Source organism: Oreochromis aureus, linkage group 20 (genome assembly GCF_013358895.1).
Source record: "Oreochromis aureus strain Israel breed Guangdong linkage group 20, ZZ_aureus, whole genome shotgun sequence".
NCBI classification, from domain to species: Eukaryota; Metazoa; Chordata; class Actinopteri; order Cichliformes; family Cichlidae; genus Oreochromis; species Oreochromis aureus.
The window spans coordinates 12,130,675-12,155,214 of record NC_052961.1 but is presented as its reverse complement, the minus strand read 5'-3'; the positions used below and the strand labels follow the sequence as shown (position 1 = coordinate 12,155,214).

At 36.9% G+C, this 24,540-nt stretch overlaps 1 protein-coding gene across 2 annotated transcripts in view; it reads left to right on the top strand.

Moving 5' to 3' along the window:
• Positions 1-24,540, top strand: part of LOC116310951 (metabotropic glutamate receptor 4) — a 126,651-nt gene that overhangs the window by 64,000 nt on the left and 38,111 nt on the right. For both annotated transcript variants that reach the window (XM_039604777.1, XM_031727912.2), the window contains exon 2: positions 5,439-5,655. In XM_039604777.1, the coding sequence (XP_039460711.1) occupies positions 5,439-5,655 (217 nt within the window). The remainder of the gene's footprint in view (positions 1-5,438; positions 5,656-24,540) is intronic.

Below are 24,540 nucleotides of genomic sequence, written 5' to 3'. Positions count from 1 at the left end.
CAGCTATTTCTTAATTGAAGACTACAGCTGTATGCCTAAAGGTGCTATGGCTCTCAAGAGCATCTGTGAAACAACACAGTAACTACATTTAGAAAACTCTTTATATGCAGGTAGAGGCAAAAGTGTTTTGTAAATTAGAGACAACGGCACAATCTAGGGCATACCTGCAATAACTTCAGGTATTTCCTAATAAGGGGAGTAGTTTCATAATATCTTATAAAACTACTCAATAAGCAGTACTAAGACTGAACTGGAAACTTAGCCTTCAAAATAAAAGCTGTACCTTTTGAAACATGTTGGTTTCAGTGGTAAGTCACAACCTTTACTTCGAGGGGGAAATGTTCTCCCTCTCTGGTTTGCATTTCTCTTTTTCAAGTTTCACTGCAGCTCGGTAACTAGTTAGTGTGTGTTTTCAGACAAATCTGCGCCTTCCATGTAAATTACAAGTGATCACACCAATCTGCTTGCAACCAAAGCAATCAGAAGGTTTTTGGTACAAAAATTTATGACCAACCAGTCATCAACTAGTTAGGGAATACACTGATTGGTTGACCATAGTTTTTCCAAAGGGTCTCACGATCTGTGTGACGGAGGCCTAAAATGAAAACTGCCATCAGATTATGTCAGCTGTAGCTATCTAGCTAGATAACTGAAAACATGTCTGAGAATTACATTACAATTTTAAGCCATAATAATATATTTTAGACTAATTTTCTAGGTAGACATGAATTAGAATATTATTTACATCAAAATGAACTCTAAATTCCAGTCATCTTAATTCCCACACATCAAATATATTTGTTCTCAATTAGTGTCTTTTTTCTTAATTTTAATCAGTACATGTTTTGCTAGTTTATAAGAATTGCCTTGGTTTTGATTAAGAAGCTAGTTAGCTAATGAACCAAGCATGCTTACATAAGGTTTATCACCTTTTTTGTTGTGTTTTATATTGAAAAAATGTATTTAGTTTTGGAAAAATAAGTCATTGCATGCCACCCACGCACTATTTAAGGCTTGAGAGGTCTGTTGTTCATTGTCTTGGTTGCTAAGGTTTGACACGACTAACACTGAAGAGGAAATTTAGCTTACACATCACTAAATCTTGCATATTATATTATGAATATAAGTGTTCATTTAATTAATATCTATTGCACCTTTTAAGTAAACATAAATTGTTCATAGGAGTCTGGTGACAAGTCAATTAGACAACGGATGTTTTTAGTTGAACTTAGTTAAACCTGCAAATGTACCATTGTTTTTATCTTATTTTTATCTTGTTTTCTTCGCTGAGTGAAAATAAATTTCAATAATACATCAACACCTTGTACACAGTAAAACCAATCCTAAATATGGACTCTTCCTGTGAACTGAAACCTTTTTTCTGCTTTCAGAGATTAAAAATATACTGCTTTTACATTTTCATAGGAAGTATTTGCAGAAACATTTCCAAAGCCCGACTAAAGCTTTTGATTTTTCTTCCCCAGCAAACACTGTAGATGTATAATATTTCTGTACAGTTCTAATGAGCATCATTACTCCTGCATTGATGCAGTGCCAAATGAGCTCATTGAATTTTTAAAAAGGCACAGTTATTTAAAGCAAGTGATTTGAACATTAAATCTGCATCAAATATCTTCTTGAGACTCACATCACAGCAATTAAACATATTTCCTAAGCCCATTAGAAATTAAATGGATAGTGGTGGGGTAGGGTAGGTGCTGATTAAAAGAGTTCTATAAACTTGGAGAGGAGGGAATAATGTACTGGCATTCCCTTTACTGACTGAATCACAAAAAGCTCATCTCAGAGGACACCAAGTTCAGCTGCTTTCGTCTCAGCCTGAACAGATGGTAAGTGTACACAGCATAACTAAAACCAAGTCATTTTTAAACATCCTACTAAGATCTTTATCACTGAATGTGTTTGCGAGTGTAGTAATCCATGCTGAATTCATCTGCTCAGAGCGAACCCCTTTCTTACGTCAAACCCCCGTCAAAGCGCCACACATCACGTCTGTATTTTTTCTCCCGGTATCTTTGATTCACTGGAGGTACATCAGACGGCACCTGTGCCGAAGAATTTAATTTCTTCAGCAGATGCTAAGAAGCGACTCTGTTCTATTAGAGGGAGCACACTGTTCAGGACCATCGCTGTAGTCCAGTGAGCAAGAAATCTTGGCAAGACAAACACGATAAGCTCTGCCTGTCCTGAATCTTGACAGAACGCTGAAATTGTATGATTGTTACAGGAGTGAAAATCCCTCAGGTGAAAAATACAACAGCGTAGCTTCACAGCACCTCACACTTATTTGGCAGATATGAGTCTGGACATGTCACAACAGCACTGCAATACATGGGAACAGCAAAATTAAAAAGACCTTCTTTGAAATCCAATTGTCATATGCTATTCATAAGATCCATATACGTTATTGTTTTCTGCTATAAGACTTCCTCAATGTAGCAAATTAGCTTTAAAATTGGCATTTTATCTTTAGAAAATTAGCTTTTTATGTCAGCTTCTTCTAAGAAGACTAAACATCTGTTGGAAAATACAGTAACAGCAAGAGCATAAATAGCAGGTACGGCCATAAATGTCAGCAGGAGATGGTTGATTAGATGCAATCTGAGTTTTAAATGAAACATCTGGAAAATGAGCTTAAAAGAGACAGGATACTATAAGGCAGATGCCAGAGGCAGTATGATACATGTGTTATCACCTCATATTTTATTCTGGAAGGACATACTGTGTTAGGAAAATTATTAAAATATAACATCTATCACTCTGACACATAACTCGGGGAGCAAATTTGGGGTGTGAATGGCTAAAAAGCTCATTTTCGCTGTATGTTAGAACACTAAAATAATCTAAAACAAGGCATCATTAACACCTTCCAAACACCTTTGTACAACACTTAACTTTCATCCTGCTGAATCTCGCCTGTCGTCTCATGACGTCAAAAGAGTGTGAGACAAAAAAATATGATTCACACGATTATTCTTTCCAAGAGGGAGAGAAACACAAAGGTGGAAAAAAGATGGAAGAGAACAGACTTAGAGGTTAAAAGTATACTGACCTGCTTATGTTACAGCAACAAAGTGCTGCCAGTCTGCAGGGTGCAGACTCAATAGCCACATACTACAACAGGGCAGAAACACATGTATGACACATGTTAGTCTCTAACATTGATATCATTCAGTGATCAGGGCTTGTGGAGCAGGGCAGTTTCTACAAGCAATACCAACCCGACACAAGACAAGTGACACAGAAATGCTCTGAAGGAAAGACACAGTGTGATAGCTTAGGACAAATGAATTCCAGGAGGCTAACATGCAACACACACAGACAGTCCATTACAAACCAACACAGACTTCCCTTTTCTGCATGTTCTCCTCTTTGAAGAAAATCAACTTAACAAGGCTGTTTTGAGTGGCTCGCTTGCTGCATCACAATTCACTTCCTAAAGCCAGGTCTGCACAGAATACAGTCTGTTCTCAGCTTATCATGTAGGCAGATTTAATGCACCTCTCGTTCCAGTTTTACCAACAAAAAACAAACAAACAAAAGTAAAGTCATTGTGGAGTAAAATGAGTTGCTAGGAGCTGTAGGTCACGGGCACTCCTAGCACAGGCTGCAGCTACAAGCAGGGTGCACAGTGGAAGCAGAATCAGTGCAACGCTGCAGCTGACCACATCAAAGGCCTCAGCTGTGGGAAGTAAGGGAGAGAGGAAGGGACAGTATGACTCTCACAGCAGTCTTACTGCAGTTTGTGGAGCAAATATTGGTTAAACAGGACTTTCAGCTGGTAATGTTTACTTTCATGTAGCACTGCTAGAACACAAGCGCGTCAGGACATAAGAAGTAGGACTATAGGTGGATAGTAAACATAAACAATTTTTAAAAAGCTATCTTATCATCAAGTTATTTGGGCTTAAAGCAGTAACCAATTTATGTTCTAAAATACTACATGTTTTTAAGTGGTTGGTGTCAGCTTATCCCTCCATCTTGCACTTCCTTTCATCTCAGTAGGAGTGCTCAACAGTGTCATGATTTGTCAAACTCCCCAGAGCTACACTGAGGTCCCATGGCACTCCAGCATAGCATTCCAAACAGTATTTGGAAAGAATGACATTTTATTCAGGTGTCAGTCAAATTCAGATATTTTTACCTCCTAACTTGTCACTGAAAAGGAAAGTTTTTTGCTGTTAATCTTTATTTAAATAGAAACGTATGCACTTATTATAATTATAAATTTATGCAATATCGCATTGATTTGTCAACATTCTGATCTTTTGGTTGTGTATTATTTTATTATCTTGACATTTTGTGTGGGGTTTTTATGTAAAATACATCCTGTATTAAGACTACTTAAACAGGCAGATCTGACCTTAGGACATGCACTCTACTTCGGCACTGGATGTAGGAAAATGTAATTAAACACTGTTCTTGCCTTCAGCAAATGTAATGATGCTTTTTGCATCTACAAGCCGATTCGATCACAATGAGGGAAAAATGGAGCAACATTAAAAGAGTGTCCATATTTGAAATGGAACCACATTACTGAATGCCATAAAATCTGGTCAGTTAACTTTCAAACTGTGCAGCACAGATCCTATAAGAAGATCACACAAGCTATGACAGCCACAAATCTGAAATAACTTGAGCAAGCAAAAGTTGAGACAAAGAGTTTTCTGCTAGAGGCGGCAAAAAGACTTCTGTAGTACAACTAAGAACAAAGATACATTTTGGAAGAGACGCATGTAGAAACTCTGAAAATTGCACTTGCCAGTATAAGCTCTTATTATGTGTCCTAGATGTTTTAAAGCATATTTATCAAAGAACATAATCATTTCTTTTAATAAGTATCTCAAGATAAACCAAAGCTGTTTCCATCAGAATAATGAGCTTGACTTCCTTTTGATTATCTTCCCTCTACTGAGCTACACCCACACCTCGTCTTCTACTTGTAAACTATACTAGGAAACAATATGGTAATCATTTTCTAAGAAACAATAATATCTTTATGGAAACTGACAAGAACATGGGGTATTATTTCAGCTCTGGGGACACAACACCTTTGCTTTTGTGCTTATATGTTTTTCAACACCAAAATAAATCTTGCTGTGAAGTCATGAAGAGATTAGTGTTGCTTGACTGGTGTGGAAAATAATTTTCAGAAAGTATTGTAGCTAAGCCTGCGATCATCAGGACTATTTAAAGCAACAGTGTGCGAACTGCCGAGGGAGAATAATCTACAATGAGTACATGAGAGATATCAGCAGATGTTAGGTGTCATATTATTCAGCAGTTCGGTTTTTTGTACACAAAACTGTGTGGAACCTTTTTGCTGTATATATAATTAATTTGCACAAAGTATATTATTTATATATTTCATCATGCGTAACCATCACATTTCTTTATCTTCTCTTCCTCTCTCGCAGATCCCTCAGGTGAGCTACGCTTCTACAGCTCCAGAGCTGAGTGACAACACCCGCTACGACTTCTTTTCCCGTGTGGTGCCTCCAGACACATACCAGGCACAGGCGATGGTGGACATTGTCAAAGCTATGAACTGGAACTATGTCTCTACTGTCGCTTCAGAGGGAAACTATGGAGAAAGCGGGGTTGATGCATTTATTCAGAAGTCCCGAGAGGACGGTAAGTCCTTTTTCAAACATTTCCACAAGCGTCCCCGGGTATTTAAAATGATGTTAAAGTGGTTCTCGTTTTTGAATCTCATTTTGTCAACCACCAAAAGTGTTTCCATTTGAGTGAGAAAGAAATTCAACCTCTGAAGTCTGAATTTTTAAACGGTATCCTATTTAAAACTTAAAAAAAACTGCTGACTATAAAGATTGACTTTAAACATGAGCATTTTCACACAGAAGCTGGTTTTGTTGCTGTTGCATTATTCTTTCTGTCCCGTGTTATTGAGAGATGTTCATAAGACAGAGTAAAGCTTGAACTGGTTATTTCGATTTCTTAAACTGAATGAGTGCAGTCAAAATGATCCGAAAATAGTTCTCAGACAGGATCAAGAGTCTGGCTTCAATTTTCTTGTTTTGGCTTTACCACTAACTAGCTGATTATCTTAAGCAGATATGGCAAATGGCTAATGACTAATGCTGTAAATTTGAACTATTTCAGCGAAATCTGTGTTTGCAACTGTTATCTCCATGGAATAATATGAGCTACACAGGTGTGCAGTCGAAGCACTGAGGGAATTAATTTTGATTATCAAATTCTGAGAAGGCTCAACAGAGTGACAGTGAACCTGCAGAGCTAGCCTGAGGCATCATAGGGAGATAGCACTGCACAGTGCTGGGAATACAGTCAGTTTGGTGCAGCAAGCTGCCGGTACACAGTCAGCCTGACCCCTGAACTTCTTCTGTAGCAGAATGTAATCACTACAGACGTGTCCAGTACTCTCTGTGCCACTGCGTCCATTCAGTTTCTGCCAGATTCAAGCTGCTGCCTATCATCAGTCTTCCTGGAAAGGCACCGACAGCAGAACCCCCTGTGTGTCCGGCTCAGCTACCTCTTTGAACAGTCCACACAAAGGGGGAATCAAAGCCCCACAGGGAGATTTAAACTTTTCCTCTTCTTTTTTGAAAATAATGTTTTTCCCCCACATACTTTAAATTATGTGTTTAATACTACTTAATACTGACCTTGCACACACACTGTATCAGCTTAAAAAAACGTATTACATCTTTTAAAATCCCAGACTTCACATAAAAAGAGGCAATGAGTTCTGAAGTCATGCCAAGAGTGGAATCATGCTCTAAATGAATGGAAAATGAATCTCAGAGAAATGTTCTCGCACATGATAATATGTTGAGCACAAGCTGGTGTAAATGATTAGCTTCAATGTGTTAACATAAAATAGCTTTTTCTAATATAGGAAAAACCTATTTTATGAATCTTTGAGATTCTGAGTTTATGATATGAAACATAAGGAATGAAACCTGTAATTTATGTCATGTGAAATGAAATTCTGAATATACTAAGAGATACTTGATAATATACTGAAAGAATCTTAAGTAATCCATGATCTATATTAATCTACATAATCAAAATTATAGCCTTCTGAAATCTTATTTTTTGGGGGGTTTTAATTGACACCAACTTGGTTTAACTGATTCACTTTTTATTAACAGCTGTCATATGAAAAACAATATAAACAGTCTTGAGGCTACTTTGCACTGTCTTGAGGATTCCATTTCCACTGTTGCCACATCTTCAGTGCTCAAGTGTAATCTTGTTTTGCATCATTCCCGAAGCACATTAACAAGTCTTTTAGGAATATTGACACTTCAGCTGGAACCTGAACCACATGGTATGGGCAAGCATTCTGTTTCTCAGAGGGAACAGACAGGTCTATCATCTAACAGCCTATCAGAACTGTCATTCTGCTGCTTCAGGTTTCAATCTATATCTTTTAACTTTCATCGGTAGGATTGCTCTCAATCACTCTTTGTTGTAAAAACAGTTCAAACACTGAGACAACTGGCTCATTTATCAAATGCACTACAATGATAGAAGACAGGCTATCACAGTGGAACAGACAATAGTCTAAAGCAATGAATGTTTTAAATAACTGTAATTAGTGATAGTATGTGAACAGACATTACCTGAACTGGTAAAATGCTATTATATCAACATTTTTTAGGCCTAAAGATCAACTAACCTGTTCCAAGTTGATTATATTCAAGTTTCGTTCAACTATCATTGTTCTATATATCCATGTATATGCACTGATGTAGATCTACAGTGCCACTTGTGTTTAAAAAAAGAAGCGTTTATTCTTATATAAATGTGAATTCTTTGATTCTTAGTCTTGTGTACTTTGATGTCACAAACGTCACAGAGTAAAGACATGTCAAGACAAAGACAACATCTGGAACATCTGTCTTTGCAGACATTTTGTGTGGCATCAAAAAACCCTTTTGCTACTGTTTTTGCTGAAGGAACTGAAGGGGGTGACTTTGACTTTCATTTTTTTGAAACACCTTCTCAAATTCAACTGTCACTTGATTTAACCACCTAAGAGACAGCATGTGACAGAAACCATCAAGCACGCACACAAAATCAGTGTTTAAAGACAAGTACTGCTCTTTTCATTGACTCCAAATTATATATTTTTATACATATATACATACATATATATATATATATATATATAAAGTCCTGTCAAGTCAGCCCATCTATACGCCTTAAATTGGACTGGAGCAAAACTTTTACATGTCTGTTTTCCATGTGCTAAAGAATTGTTGAATCCAATCCTTTGGTCCAGTTCAGGTCTTTGGGTGATTATGTGAGCAAGACAGACAGAGGAGAAGCAGACAGCTCTGTCAAAATCAAATCCACAGGTATTTGGTTGCTAAATGGGTTCTGCAGTTGTCTGCTCACATAATAAAACAGCCAGATCACAACTGGCCAAATGTTCTGTCTCATTAAACAGCCAAAGGCCATACTGAGCAACAGTCTCCCCTGCCTAATGTCACTGTGGCCCTTTGCTGTGCTGTTTTGTGTGGAGAAAATCAGCTTTTTTCTCTAACATTTTCCATGCTGAAGGAGGTTAAAAATAAAGTGTAGTCCTATTGAATAAAAATAAATAATATTCTTTTATTAGGCTTACACAATCACTGAATTCATTAAACTTCGATAACTATAATTAGTTGTTGTTTATTCTGTTAAAACAACAAAACCATCAGGTTTACATTTTCATACATAAAATCTGAGTAGAATCGAAACGTATACCCAGTAGTACTTTTTCACTGAGAATATTGCTAATTATGATGTTGTTGAGAATCAGGCAGTTGTGTTGACCCTCAAGCTACATGATGTTAAGGTCCTCTTGTCAACACGCTGCAGATGCTGTTTCTGTGGCGTGGTTCAGACAGTTATATCTCTACTGAGTCCCGAGCAAGTTTCAGCCTCATAAATGGATATTTATAATTTTTCTCTAGCAGTACCCTGCTGTTTTATGATTCTGTTTAAGACTAGCTGGAGGACAACTGTAAAAAGTTCCACCATAATGCGACAAAAAGTAGTCTGGCCATTTATATATCTGCAGAGTTTTACTGTATGTTTGTTTGCTTCCAAGCAAAATAGAAGTGAACAAATGCATTGTTGCTTGGTATTCAAAGGAGTGTAAGTCCTGGGATTACTTGTGTGTGTGTGCGTGTGTGTGTGTGTTGGGTGATTTGGCAGAGCTGGAAGCAGCGGCACAGGTGTTAAAGTGTTGTGTTAGATGTTTGATAACACAAGGTCCTGCGAAATAATCTGGTATCATTGATCCAAGCTCACTGAACTTTCAAGAGGAAACTGAATTAAACTGATTTCACACAGCATTTGATCAGACTGACTGGACTTATCAGTACTACAGAGTGGAAACAGTTTGACATAGGGGCAGTCAATACCTCGGAGGATGTTGGAAATAACCTTTACTGTTTCTGTGAAAGCAAGCATGAACTACAAGCGGGCGAGCACAATTAAGGCATCCTCAAGAATGGGCATGTATTTCACCTAACCTTGGCCTTCTTCGTACAGTAAGAGGAGAACTGAGTTGAGATGGGTTGAAATGCTTCTTGTGGTTCCAATAGCAGAGTGGTTAGTGCATATACATGCGTGCATATCCCTTTATTGACAGAACCACTGATCAGATCCCTCCCTGGGGTCATTTGCTGTGTGTTATCCTGCTGGTCTCCCTCCCTCATTTCCTGTCACTATGCCACTAACAAAATAAAGGCCAAATTCTAAAAGGTGCCTTAAAAGCAGCTTCAAAAGACAGCATGGCTTTAGTATTACTAGGCAAAATTTACAACTGAATTGAAAAAAAAATTGTACATATTCAGCCACAATGAACTTCAAATTGACTGTTCAGTTTCACATGAAATATCTAGACTTTCTTTATAAAGTATGAGGCTCCTATATTCAGTTTTAACAGCCTGTTTAGAGTCCTGCTTCTAAGTTGCAACAAATCAAAAAACAACACTCTGCCAATGCAGGGCAATACAGGTAAATGCATGTGCATTTACTTGTATTGCACCAAAATGATGCTAATATACAAGAAGACCAATCCTTTCCAGATGGCCCAGAAGTCTGAAATCAAAGTGAAGATTATAATATATACACAGCTGCTAATGCTAATGGGTTGTTTTTTTAGTTTGTTATGTTTGTTTGTTTGTTTTTACTGTGTTAAAAAAGTCATTTTCAGTAGCTTTTCCAGCAATTTGCATTTATAGCATCTATTGCATACAGATCATCTACGCATTCAAAACCATATTGCATACATATCAGCTCTCCTTTCAGCATCTACTACTTTCAAAGATTTTTTTTCTTCAAAAAGGCATCATGAAATCAATTTTTACAACCACATAACACATTTGCAAATCCTTCTCTCACTTTGGTAATACAACCCCTAAAAGAGAGGTACATTTACTGTTCTATCATTCAAACATCATGGGTATTTTTATATCCTCTCTGGGGTCCAGGTAATTTCACTGTAAGATTTTTTGGGATGATTCAAGTATAATTGTGAAAGTAATCAATAGAAAGTTAAAGACCTCTATTACAATTGCATTTAATGAGAAATAATGTTATCAAAGACCATGACTTCTATTTTTCATAGGCAAGAATTTTCGATGCTAAAAACATGTTGGAACTGAATTACTGCTCATTTTGTTTTGTGTTAAATTGATGTGAAACCTTGTTAGTTACAGTAATGCAATTTCTGATTGAGCACATGAAATATGTTGACTTTATCAAGCTTCAGCTATGCTAGTCATTCTGTGATTATATCCTGCTTCTTAGAATAAAAATTAAAAACCATTACATAAATAAACCACAGTACAGAGTTGTCAATACTATTCATGTTAGGCAATCTGGTAATCAACTAAATTCATCAGCGTGTGCTGAACATTGGGGGGTTCAAGATCTCTGTCCAAATAAATAGATAAATCTGGGTAAATTCCAAGATGATTAAAGATGCAACTATTTTGCTGGTAATACCTGAAATGAGTAAAGAAAAAAAAAACTGCCTATTTATGCAAGATAATTCATAATTTTATGGGGGGGGGGCTATAGTGGTTGGGGCTGATTATTGTTGTACTAATCCACCCAGTAGCTATTGAAATATTTGTTGTTTACCAACCAACCCCCTAACCCCCCTGAAAATTACGCCCCTGACTAAATTGATGCCAGTCCAAAGAAATAGAAGTGAGATCATGACCAAAATTATTGGGATTCATACACAGACGACATAAATATCTAATGCAAATTTCATTGCACTCACTAAAATAGCTGTCAAGATTTTCCTGCAAATATCAACCACAATATAATAATAAATGTTAAGTGTGGAGATTACCAGCGTGAGTGGGTTTCACTCTAATGATGACAGTGGATTTGTGCTAATCCACCCAGTAGCTGTTGAAATATTTGTTGTTTACCAACCAACACATATTACCCTTCCTAGATTAACTGCACTAGGGGAAATAGTTGCTTAGCAGCTTCAAACTACGCTACTTCCCTTCATGTAACCATGCCACTTCTTTAAAAGTTATGAAGAGCAAATTTTAGACCATGTTAGGAAGTTTTGAGGTTAGTTTCGCGAGATCCTGCTTTGTTTTAAAATCTCAAAGTTTAATTTTGAACCAGCTCATTTTGGGGATTGCTTCAGCACCCCCGGTTTACAAGACATCACAAAGCACCCCAAAGACTGACACAATGGCGTTTTTTTCTGCATACAGTAAGTAAAGGCCATTTGTTTAGTCATGTAGCCTACTGTTGTTACCACTGTCCTGTTTGAAATAAATATATTCTATGAAAAGAAGTTGTTCTCTCCATTTTAAAGCTGCTATAATTAGGTTGAAACATTTGTGATAAATTTTAACAGTAATATTTTTACCAACCTTTGTCTGTATGAAAAAAGTTTAATGATTTTATAAACATTTCAACATATTAACTCATAGAGAACTCAGGACATTTTCTGGGACATTTCAGTAATAACTTATACCGAAGAGACAGCATGTAGCTTGTAAGCTGTATGAAAACTGTTCTACATGACTTTTCTGCAAAGTAAGGCCACTCAGGAATTTGTTTAGTCATGCTGAAATACAATATATTCTGAAATGACAAATAATATAATGTAAGAAGAAGAAAGCTTTTGTTTTTTAGGAGACACAGCAGAAGAAAGATTCAGGCATAACATATTAACGCTAGACCATTCAAATGTCACATACAGGACCTGTTTGCATGAGCCTCCTGACTATGTCAGCCCCTGTTTATCATGTGGGCATGATAAACAGTGTCATCATCAGGAGTGTTTGTCAAATGACAGCATGTCAGGCAACCATTTCATCTGCTGTTGCTGGACTGTGACTGAAAACTTCCATCATTTCAGACACAGAGCTGTTTTCCAAAAGCTGTTTTCATTTGGGCATATCCTTTCTCTCAAACTGCCCCTTGGGATTAAGGCTGGAGTGTCATTATGGAAAATGATTAAAAGAAAAGAGGGATAAAAGTACGGTGCCTTGTTATAGACACCATTGAAATGCAAGACCGTCCTCGATGCACAAGTCTTTGGTCCTTCACAAGATTTTGTTGTGTTTGTGATTCTGTCCGAAAAGCTGCTATTCCTCTAGTGTCCTTATTAGAGAGCGCAGGTCTTCTACAGTAATGGAAGGTGCAGTCTGTGTCAGTTTATTCTCACCTTGTGAAAAGTAGTGTCATTTTCTTTCAGTGGATATTGTATACCTATTTATTGTATCCTTTATATAATCAAGTTTAGTGAGATTATGGAATCAGACGGTCACACAATTTGAAATGAAAGGTGATTATTTTGTTTTTCATCTGAAGCAAGCCTACAAGACAAAACCTTAAATGTCAGTATGACAACGTTTCTTTCCCCCCATTTGGCGGGGGCTTTACTTTTCCTAAATTTGGACAATGACATTGCAATCTGCAATTAATTGAATGGATAGTATAAAATTGTAATTAATCAGATTTCCTTGCAAATGACAGTTGAAGCAGAGGAAAAGGGCAGCAAATATAGCACGGCGCAGGATGACAGGGAGATTATGCAAATGTTAGAAATGAGAGTTGCGTACTGCACCCTTTGTCATGAGGGAAATGTCAAGAGGAGTGATTTGAATACTCATTAACCTGAAAAGCCGTGAGAAAAATATTGTCGGAAGAGTTTTTCAGTAATATTGAAAATGTTTTGTTTGGCAAATAAACACAGGCTATTACTTACTTATGTAAATTCACCTTATGATTTTATGATACCATGGCTATAATTAAACTATCACTATGACAAAGACAGAATACTATAGTCTGTTTAATGAATTGATTCTTATTAACAAAGCTTTGTTTTGCTGTGATAGTAAGAATTACTAGAACAGGTAATCAATTCACAAAAACAGATGACAGCATTATGTAAATTTATAGCTTTGCATTATAAAGTGTACTATTCCAATTATACAATGTGTGAAAGAAAGGAAGTCAGACGACAGGAAGGAAGAAAAGACGCAAGGAAGGAACGTGTTCCTGCACCCCCGGTTCAACATGTCAAACACAGGAAATCCTTAAGAGGACTTAGACAGCTGCTCCTTCCACTTCAGGCCTTGTTAAGTTCTGATGAATGCCATATTGGGCTTCCGAGGGTTAAAGAAAACGTTGGGGGATTTTTCTCGTAAACTGTGCATCCACCCACATCCTTGGTATTATACTTGATACCCCAGCACTGTTCACCTACTGAAATTATTTACACTACCTTATCACCACTAAATGGCCAAAGACAACACGACGTTTGAAATTAACGTGGAAAATAACTCTAGAGGCCACAGAGGAATTCAAAAGCTACATTTAGACTTATAAAAAAAGAGGCCTACTTTTTCAGGATTCTAACGTAAATCATGCTGAATAGATATAGAAATGAAGTTATCTAATTTCATTAAACTCATACAGTAACATTTTGATGGATTTCCAAATGCTTTTGACAATTTTAATTCAGTTACATTGTTATGCTGTTCTGTCTACTTAGCACTTCTCTATTTTCCACTGTTCATTACCTTGTTTGATTAGCACTTGCAAATGGTTCCACGCCTTTACAGCTGTCACAACTACATTTTCAAAGGATGCTTTATGTTACTTTCAACCACCTGGAACTTGATTCCTCAGACTGAAAATCAATGAAGGGTTTTAGCTGCAGGTGTGCAGAGAGAGAACGATTGTCAAGACTTTGCCACTGATCTTGTATTTGCATAATGTGCTTTATCTCTATCATGTCACAGAGAATTGCCAACCCTGCATGGCAGAATATCCCAAACTTTCACTGATGCCACAAAACTCAATCTGTCGGTTCTCTTTATCGGGTTAAAGTTTCTCAGTTACGATATCTAATACTTTACTGGCACTGAAAAGTGGAGTTTTGCAATTTACGAAATTTTTCTAGACATGCAATTAAAGGGTTAGCAAGTTTGCATAATTTGCAAACTAACACATTTTGTGGTTTCATTAAAAATGAGTGAGTTAATAAAGAGATACCAATTGTTCATGGAGAAATTTAACATTTTCCACATTGTGAAACTATAAAGATTTAGACCAATATGCTGATGCTAAAGCAAATAAAAAAATGGGGTATACACATCTGAGAATTGTTTATCACTACATCATGGAGAAGGTGGAAGTCTTGGGCTGAGCCAAATATAAAATGAAGCTGCTTAATTACAAAAAGGATGAGGTAGAGGGATCCTGCTGCAGTGGAGGGTATACTTGTGAACCATAGCATACTCTAATAGTTCTGCACATTTCTGAAAGAAGCAAGGATATGTAGCATTTTCTGTCACTTGAAATATAATTCTGAAAATATTTGACCATTTGTAATGGGCTTATGTACCAAACCAGAAGCAGATCTCTATTTATATCACTTTTCACTGATGTTCTCAGACTGAAATCTCTTACAAAAGAGCACTTTTCACTACTTATAAAAAGAGCTGCAAAATATAATACATTTACTAAAGGGTAGAAACCTGATTTGCTTTTAAGTAACAAATTCAAAGACATGTCTAAACCTACAGTACATCTGTGCTTTTTAATACTATCATGATACATGTGTCGTATCCTCTTATCTTTTCTTGGAGAAAACAGAATTGCAAATGTAACATACTACTTTATCATGTAAAAATTTATGTTAATGCGAATACTTAATAAGTACTGAATATAAAGCTACCTCTTCAGAAAGTAGGAGAGCTTTTTATTTATTAAAAATCTTGTTTATTAGTAATTGTCTCTTGGAGAGAACTGTTAAAGATAAGCTGTGCTTTCTCACAGCCAAAGTGACCTGTTTGAGAAGGCAGCTTTATGCTGCTAATGGGCCAAACCCTATACATAATAGGTCTGCTGTCACATTTGACAAAGAAAAGCATCAAGCTGAAACTAGCACATCACTCCTATGTTTGCTTGAAATTAATTTATTGTCTAATAATCAAGTACTTTACTAATTACTGTGCCTCTGGTCCTTCTGTATCTAATTCTTATCAGAAACAGTGTAATGTAGTAGAAAAGAAATCCACAGTTTATAGACAAATTAACCAATGAAAACTTAGAAAATGTGCTGCACCTGCTCCTGAAAAGCAAACCAAACCAAAGACACCATTTATGACATCCAAAGGATCAAAATAACCTACGACTATATGCCAAAAGACAGAATGTCAACCACTATTTCATTTTGATACGTGTGTACCGATTACATAGTCTAACAGTGTGTGTAGGTGCAGGATCATTTTCAGAAATTCTTGGAAAATATAAGAATATGCCCCTCAAGGCCTTCTGTAGCACTTCATCCAAACCCACACATGATTAGAGAGCACCATTAATGTTTGCCTTGCAAGAGGAAGCAGTGCATACTTTAAACTCTTCATCTTTGGCTTAAAGATATAGTCACAGTAAGAGACATGCTATTCGGATTCTCCTTAGTAAGAGGAAAGTCCCGTGTTTGTCAGGTGACTCATTTTACCACAGTGCAGAAAACCTCATTTCACAGTGCTTAGAGGCCTGCCTTTGATTTATAAATCATTTGCACTCAGAAAGAAAATGTCATTCAGTCATTCTCAAATCTAACTCATAGTTACCCCAGAGCCTTTTTATTCAAGATCTGGGAACTCACTAGACGACATGCTATTCAGCAAAACTGCTTAATTAAAAATAAGACAAAGTTCTTTTCTAAAGAGTAGAAACACATTACCCAAATATCTATGTATGGATTTATGCAACCTTCGGTCAAATTGTCAGCTGCATATGAAAAAAAAAAAAAAAAAAAAAAAAACCCCTCAGATTAATACAATTTAGAACTTCACAGTTGCTGAAAAATAGGACAGTGTTGGATTTCTCAACCTCCTGCTGACGCAGACAAGTCATTTGTGCTTACACCACCGAGTTGAAATAATCATTTTAATGTATGTCATGGTAGTCAATAAACAGTGCTCTCTCTTGTTCCAGTAGCAATAACATTTCAAAACATATTTCTAAATAAATGGGTGTGCTGAAATGTAAAATTAGGGTTCTTGTGAATATATTTTAAATTTCAAATAGATCAAAAGCCCTACCACAAAATATTTGATATCTGATAATTGTTACTAAAATGACTTGACATTGCAAGTGCCGTGATTACACGATTTCATAAATAATATAAGACGAATGCAGAGGAAAATTAATATAACTGTAACATTCATTATAGCCGTTGCACATCTTTCTGATTCAGTGGGTACACAGCTAACATTGACCCTAAACACTGAATAACCTACTTATAAATAATGAATAAAGGCATTAATAAGTTATTTCAATGATGCTTTCATTGAACAAGGTCAAACTGTTTTTTGTCCATGTTCATACCTCCCACCCTTTATAAAATCTTGTGCTTCTTTAAAAAGTACACTGCAGTGGAGGCACTGCATGTTTACAGCATGCACTAACTTGAAGGAACAGTGTGGGATGAATAATATGTACAAAATAGCATGTTCTGTCACTGCTGCCCTCTTGCCCTCCATGAGCTTCCCCTGCACTGTGGAGATAAATATAGAGTGTGTCCACTTCCCTCCGGGACTTACAGTGTGCTGATATCAGAGCAGAGTTGCTGACAGATGTTGGACCAGTACTGGTTGCCATTTGGCTTAAGAAAATAGCCATGTCAACAAATACTTTCAGTTGATCCATCAGCTTAGAGGCCAGAGCGTAACAAAAGTTCCACCATTCTGTGGCCTTATATAATACTACTTTCACGGATTGTTAGCAGATTCATCAATACAAGTTTGAGTGGACCCTTTCTGTTGTTGTCGTTGTAATAGAGGCCAAAGATTAGAGCCTTGCAGTCAATTTAGCCACTAGTTGAGAGTACAGCCTCTGCAAATTGGTTCTTTCTATACCTTCTTTTTGATATTTAGGAAATAAAATATATATCTGTACCTGTACCAGGTTAATCATCTTAGTTTAGACTATTGAGTGTATGAATTTTGATAATCGATGCGATGCACAGCAGCAGTTAAATGGAATATCATGAATTAAGTGAATCAAAAGAGGCAACGTGTTGATTCAACATGGTGTGCAAAACGTTTTAATTCTAATTTTTGTCAAAGTTATTTCAGAACATCCTCTGCTGTTTCACCAAATTGAATTCACCCAATTCTTTCACTGCAAAAAAAAAAAAAAAAAAAAAAATTCTAATGGATATTATAACATTAAAAACTAGTTTATGTTACAATTTTTTATTTTTGATTATTTATTTTTTCTTTTTTTAACAACATATAATACTTTATAATGTGCCTAGGTAACCATTAAAAGAAAAGGAGACTGACAATTCTAACAATAAATGTGTGGCAGGGTTAGATTTGGCGTTGCTACAAAGAAGGAAAAGCATGCAACATCAAACATAACAGCAGCCATCAAATACATCAAATAGTTCTGTAAATAAACAAAACTGATGTCCAGTACAAATGCTGCCAGATCTGTCATGTGAAAGTAGAATGTGCTGGCCAACATTACATGAATATATTCATATAGGCTTTTTTAAAAACATGTTTCGGTATCTATATGTGGCATGTGAATATAGCTTTTTGATAAATCCCATTTAGATCACAACATATTTTATTTGGGGTGTCTTGTGGTATACTATCATTATAGAAAGTACATAACACAGGAAGATACACCACAGTCTTCTTTAATCCAATCTAATTTCACACACCACCATGCAGATGTCTTTCTAATTAACATCAGAGCATATCCCCTTGAGTATGTTTGAAACCCATTATAAGACTACACAGCAATCTGGGAAATTGCTTTCTATCATTTTGTTTCATCTTATGCTTCTTTGATACCCAAATATCCAACAGTACCATTTTAGTAACATGGCATAGATTAGCAACTCTATTGCTACTGGGTTGTTGATTTAAAACCGAAAAATCAAGAACTCAAAATGTTAAAAAGACCTGGCACATTGCTGTGGCTTCTGCTACTTAATTGAATCAACATGATGCCTCAGGGTTTGGACTGATATTTTAACATAAGTCCAAGCTGACATGTCCATCATGTCTCAAATGACGTGTTTTCTCTGTAAGACTTTGGCCAGGGAGTACACGGCATCGTTTCATCTATCCGAGTTATACCTGAACTAAAAGATTGTGTTTTAAAGTGTTTTAAAAAGCTAGGTAATGGAAAACTGGCCTATGGCACAGACATAGCAAACTCTGTACTGTGTGTAGACCTTTTAATTATATTTGCCAGTTGTTACGGCTGGTTTAAAGAAACTGTGGGTGTACTCACACTAGGGTATGTGTGCAGCGTCCAAGCACATTTGACCCCCAAAGTTCAGTTTGTTTGACTAATGTAATCACTTTGCTCTATGTGAACAGTGCCCTGGGCCAGGTGCCCTGGCACTGTTCCCGGAGAGTCCTGGCCCAGGGCACTCTGGGACATATTTGTATAAAATATCTACAATACAAGACTGTCTATTTTTATGGTCTCTTAGCACATATCTACTGTTCTCCAGTATAGTGTTCTACTGTACTGTTCTCCATTATAGATATTTATCTACTTTGACAGCAAAGTCAGACAGAGAGCATGTGTTCAGTGACATCTGAGAGGGGGAACTTGATTCGCACGAGCTTCACACAAAAAACAGTTCAGCCTAATTTTCCCAGCAGTACACAATGGTGAAGCCAGGACTCGTCACAAAATCTAGCCTAAAGCTGCTCTCCGATAATAACCTATAGACTCAGCAAGTCCCTGATGAGTTATCCAGGCTTAGCAAAAAGACACTGTGTCTGAAATGAATTTTAAAAGAAGAAACAATGTGCATACACACACACACGTACAGTACAACCACATATAAGTATAATAACTAAGACTGCTTTTATGAAATGGGGCAGATAAAAGCTTTAGATATGAAAAATGGCACAGATGCTTGCCATAATAAAGACAAATTGCATTGATAGATAGGTAGAATAGGGGCCATTCATCTTCTTCCCCCAAATAAAAAAGCCATTCATGTTCATGTGCAGTCTCTCTCATGTACCACATATACACTTATTTAACATGTTGTTCCTTTGTAATGTTTTACACATGGTACAGGCAGGAGTTGTCTTTAATTCACCCAATCTACTGAAAATAGCAGAAATGGAAGAAATCTGTTAGTCTGGACCATCTCTGCGGCTCTGCAGTCTATAATAATTATAATGGGATATTATACTGTAATTGAACCCCTGAGGAGAAATTCATTTCCTTTCATCCCCTCAGACCTGCACACTGAGGTGAGTGCACGGCATCAGTGACAGAAAAGCACCTCAGGGACATTGGGGTGGGAGATTTAGTGTCTTGCTCCAGGACACTTTAGCATGGTGGTTGCTCTAACATGGGACTGAATGTGAGCTTTTTAAAGCAGGGTCAGTCCCCTTAATGATTTCAGTGCGAGGTTTCCCTCTTTCTCTTCCCAGTGCTTCTCTCCCTCACACTCACTCATTGCATTCTGATAAGACAGGAGAAACATTATCTGTAAAAACAGATTTTGTACCAATAACAAAACGCTGCAGCTCATCTAGAGTAACATTTTACACCACTGAATGGTCACGATTCTACCTGTACTCTTCTTTTTCTAGCTTAGAACCAATTCCATCCATCCATTTTCTCTCACTGCACCGGTTTAAAAGCAGGACACTTTGCCAGTTTATAGCAGGCTTCTGGTGAACTGATTTGCATAAATCATGTTGTTTACAATTTACTAAATCAATGGGGTATATTTTTATTTTTATTCTTTGATCTCATGCGCCATTATCTGTTTGACGTGAACCACCGTGATCACACTACGGAGGCTGAGCATTGCTGATCTTTATAGACTACTGGTCAGCACCATGGCTGTACAGAGAACTCTTAATGGAACAACACTGCTGTTCAAAGCAGATGGGATTTCAAAGCTCTCAGAAACTCAAGCTGGTTTTGTAATTATTAACTGATTGTGTATGTAGCCTAATAAATAATTTGCTGCCATGCAACAGAGCACCCAGGGTGTTGATGTATTCATTTAACACTGAAAAAAAATGAAAAAAATGTCAAGTATCCATTGATAGAAATTGGCTCAACGTTAAAACTATAGAGGAAAAATTAGTTTGGTGATATTTCTCTGTATTTTCCTTGTGTATTTCTATCCTCCATTGATGAAAATGATGTCTGTTTGGTTAGGGCATCCCAATAAATGTAGTATTTATGTACCTGCATCTTTGTCACACTGCCAGCCTGGGGCTATTTTGTGTGCTTCTGCGCTACTCTTCACCAGCCACACGAGCTGAGCTGCAATCAGCTACGATGGTGGGGAATATTTAATGTTCATGGGAGCAATGTTTTTCCCACGGGTGTCAAATGAGAGGGAATATTAGTGTTCCGAACTATTAAGGGAACAGAGACCGGGGCTGACAGTGGAAGACACAAGAGGAGATCGGCAGTCTCCTGAGCAACGGATATTTTTAGAGGTGATTTTTCAATGTGGCTCAGAAGTTGAGAATTGTATAGGATAAGTGTTAGGAAACACATACAGCTCTCAAAGGTTTTCACAGTAGCTGCATCAAAAGTAGGAGCAATGCATCTGGTGTGTATTTGAAAGATTTGAAAGATTCATCAGGACAGTTACAACACTGAGGATCAGCGTTTGGTGTTGAAACCCAGCAGTTCAGTCTCTTTTGCTCTTTCACTGATTGTTATTGTACAGGTAGTTTTAATATAACCAACAATAAAATGTAACTATAATTCAATATGTACCTGGAGAAGTACATTTCATTGTTTCCTTAGGATTACTCTACAGTTGCATTTAGTTATTTTATAACTGTCTTTCTCTGCATGTTGTTGGTCAGTTTGCTGAGTTTAAGGAAAGTGTTGAAAAGTGGTGTACAGATAAGAAGGGGGCCAGTCCTTCAAGGGATCCCTCTAATTAAATCCTGTCTGATAGCAAGATGAAATCAGGCGAGCAGTTTATTGAAAAATCTGATTCTTGTAGTGACTGGTCTAATTCAATAATATTAATATAAAATTTGCAATAACCAAGACCTATAATTAGGCCAATTAAAAGCCACTTAGGTTGTGTAAAAATGCCATTCATGAGCTGCCTGGCATAGCTAAATCAAGAAATATATTTCTCTGCATTAGTTTATAGTCTTTTTGGAAAAAAAAAGTATCTTGCTCAGTGGCTGCTTTCCATCTTAGGATTTGAGCCGATGTCTATTAGTCAAATAACCATATCTTTAATCATGTTATATCACAGTAGTAAAAAGAAAAATAAAGAGGAAAAAATCAAATGCATAGATAAATCAGTGGTGAAACAAACTGCCATGTGTACCCTAGCGCTAACAGAGTTACACCAGTGGCCCTGTGGAGGACCCAGTTTTGTGCACATCCGGTCCTTCTGGTATTCTCTGTGCAAGTTAAACAATGCTGCAGCCTGCTGCCGTGATGTGAGAAGAGAAGAAAAGGAAGGGATGAGTGCTCTGCTTCGATATAGCAGATGTTGTGGGAATGGGGGACTGAAGTACCAGTGAGGCAAAGACATAGAGTCTAATGATTGATAGAGTCTCTGAGAGCCGAGCTGCTGCAAAATTTCCCATGTGATGTGAGTGTAACGACAGAGAGTTACGCAGATAAACCTCTGCTTCACTTTAATCAAAGACTCAACTGTCAGGAGCTTTTATTTTATAAAAAGATACACAAATATCATGACTTATAACATACTGTACAACCTTTCCTACATACTTCTAAATATTTAATTCCACTTAATGTTCACTAAAAAAAACCTAGATTTAGACACATTAACCTTCGTAGATCCATGATTAAAACTACAGGATGGGAAGCACAAAGAGAGACGGTGAATAACCATTAGGGGTTCATGGTTCACTACTTTCAGTACTGATTGAAGCCAGCAATGCCATTTCAGTTTTTAAAATTGCATAGTGTAACTCTGACTCTCTGTCTTTTTGTTAAAACTGAGGACAGAGCTCATCATCGGCAACAGTCAGATTTCTTCACGCTCATAAAGAATACATTTCCTTCATGACAGTAAAACACATTGCAGGAGCCCTCTGAATCTCCTGCAGGTTCAACTCAGAACACTAACCACCTTTAGTGAAAACCTACACTTAAAGACAAACTATAAATGGACCAAAATGGACTGACAACCTGTCAACATTACTACAAACTCTTCACATCCTCTCCTTAAACACATCTAAACACAGATCCGTCACTCCGCTATTACATAATGAACTCCCCTTCTATTAAGGCCAGTACGCTAACCTTGTCCAGTGGCTAACTAGAAGATTTACTTCTAGGACTGCAGTTATACTGACTAAACAGACTGATGACAGTTTGGTCAACAAGGCTTACTGAGAAGACATTTTAAGAAATATTACAATATCATAACTTCACATCAGATTTTGGCAACAGAACAGCCCTTATTGCTCGCTACTATAATCAATATTGAACTACTATGTCAAACGTGTTATAATTTGTGATAACTCAATCAATAAAAACCATAAGGGCAATAAAGAGAACAATCCTCCAATAAGAGGATCTATCCTATCCTTTATTATCTGCTGCGTCTTGCAATTTTAAAGAAAGTCTTCCAGATCACTTTGTGAGCAGTGTGCTCTAACTGCTCACAAAGTTTTATTGGCTTGATAAAGTAGTTTGTTGTGTAATCTTGCAACACCAGACAGCAAACAGATGGCTTTGAAAACATGCCTATGCCACCTTGCCTGAGTAATCATTACTCTTCACAGAGAAACCTACCTTACAACGTGCTTAAAAGCCAAAGCATAAAATAAATAAACTTAATTTCACCTGCCTACAATAGAAATTAGGAGTGTTATGATGACGTTGAGTATAATGCCATCTTCTTTGGAAGCTTTGAAATTCCAGATTACTAAATGATGACTCTGTTAATTGTGATATTCAAGTTGTGCTTTTTTGGCATATAAAAACAAGTAAGTACATTAGATGTTCAGATTTGATTGAACTATTGCTTGAGTGCAGACGGAAACATTACTTAACAACAAGACATCGACCAATGCACACAACAGGATGAATCTATTTCTCCAGTAAAGGAACTTCTAATCTATTTACTGAAAAGTGAATTTAAATATAAGCTGGAACTGCTGTGTTGCACTCATGACATGCATGACCAGCAGAAATCTATACATGAAAAACAAAAAACAGTTTCAGTAGAACAGCATTGTTATATTTCCTGCAGGATAAAATAAAACAGTAGTGCAAGCCACTGACTGATCTCCTGTTTGACTTAACCAAATGTGACTTTTTGTAACCATGAGTCAAGTAGCCCACCACCATTAATTTCATGGCATCCTCTATTCTTTACTGATATTTCCACTTTCACAACCTATTAGTAACTGAGCAGGGGCAGGCTTTGTTTAATAGTGTGAGTATGGCTGCCATAAACTGGACTAGGGGGTATTATTCCTGCATTGATTGCTCATTGGGCTGGCTTTGTACTGGGTCCCGAAAGGGAAATTCATTAGCATGTGCATATTCTCTGTGGCATTTTGGCAGGGTGACAAAACAGTTATCCTGAAATTTTGCATTGGGAGTTAAACAGCCTTAGCTTGTTGGTAACCAGGGCACATCCCCTCTTGCCTTTTGATTTGTGTTCAATAGAATGTAAGAAGGTGTGGATGCTCTTTAAATTGATCCATGGAGAATTGCTGTAGCTATAATTTGGTACATATATTCTTTCATGATAATTTCCTTGATAAAACCCATCAGCCATTCCCACATTGTTGCAATTTCATCATGGCTGCTGATGAAATGGATTCACCCTTTACAGTCCTCAGTTAATACACAATTCTAATCTCATAAATCTCTTTTCTTTGCTTGTCTTTTTTTTGGTGGCTCAGAATTTAGAGTGTGTTGTTTGCTGTTAAGAAGGTTAGTGGTTTGATCCCCAGTTTCTACATCTATAATTTATGTTGAAGTGTCTTTGGGCAAGATAAAGAAACA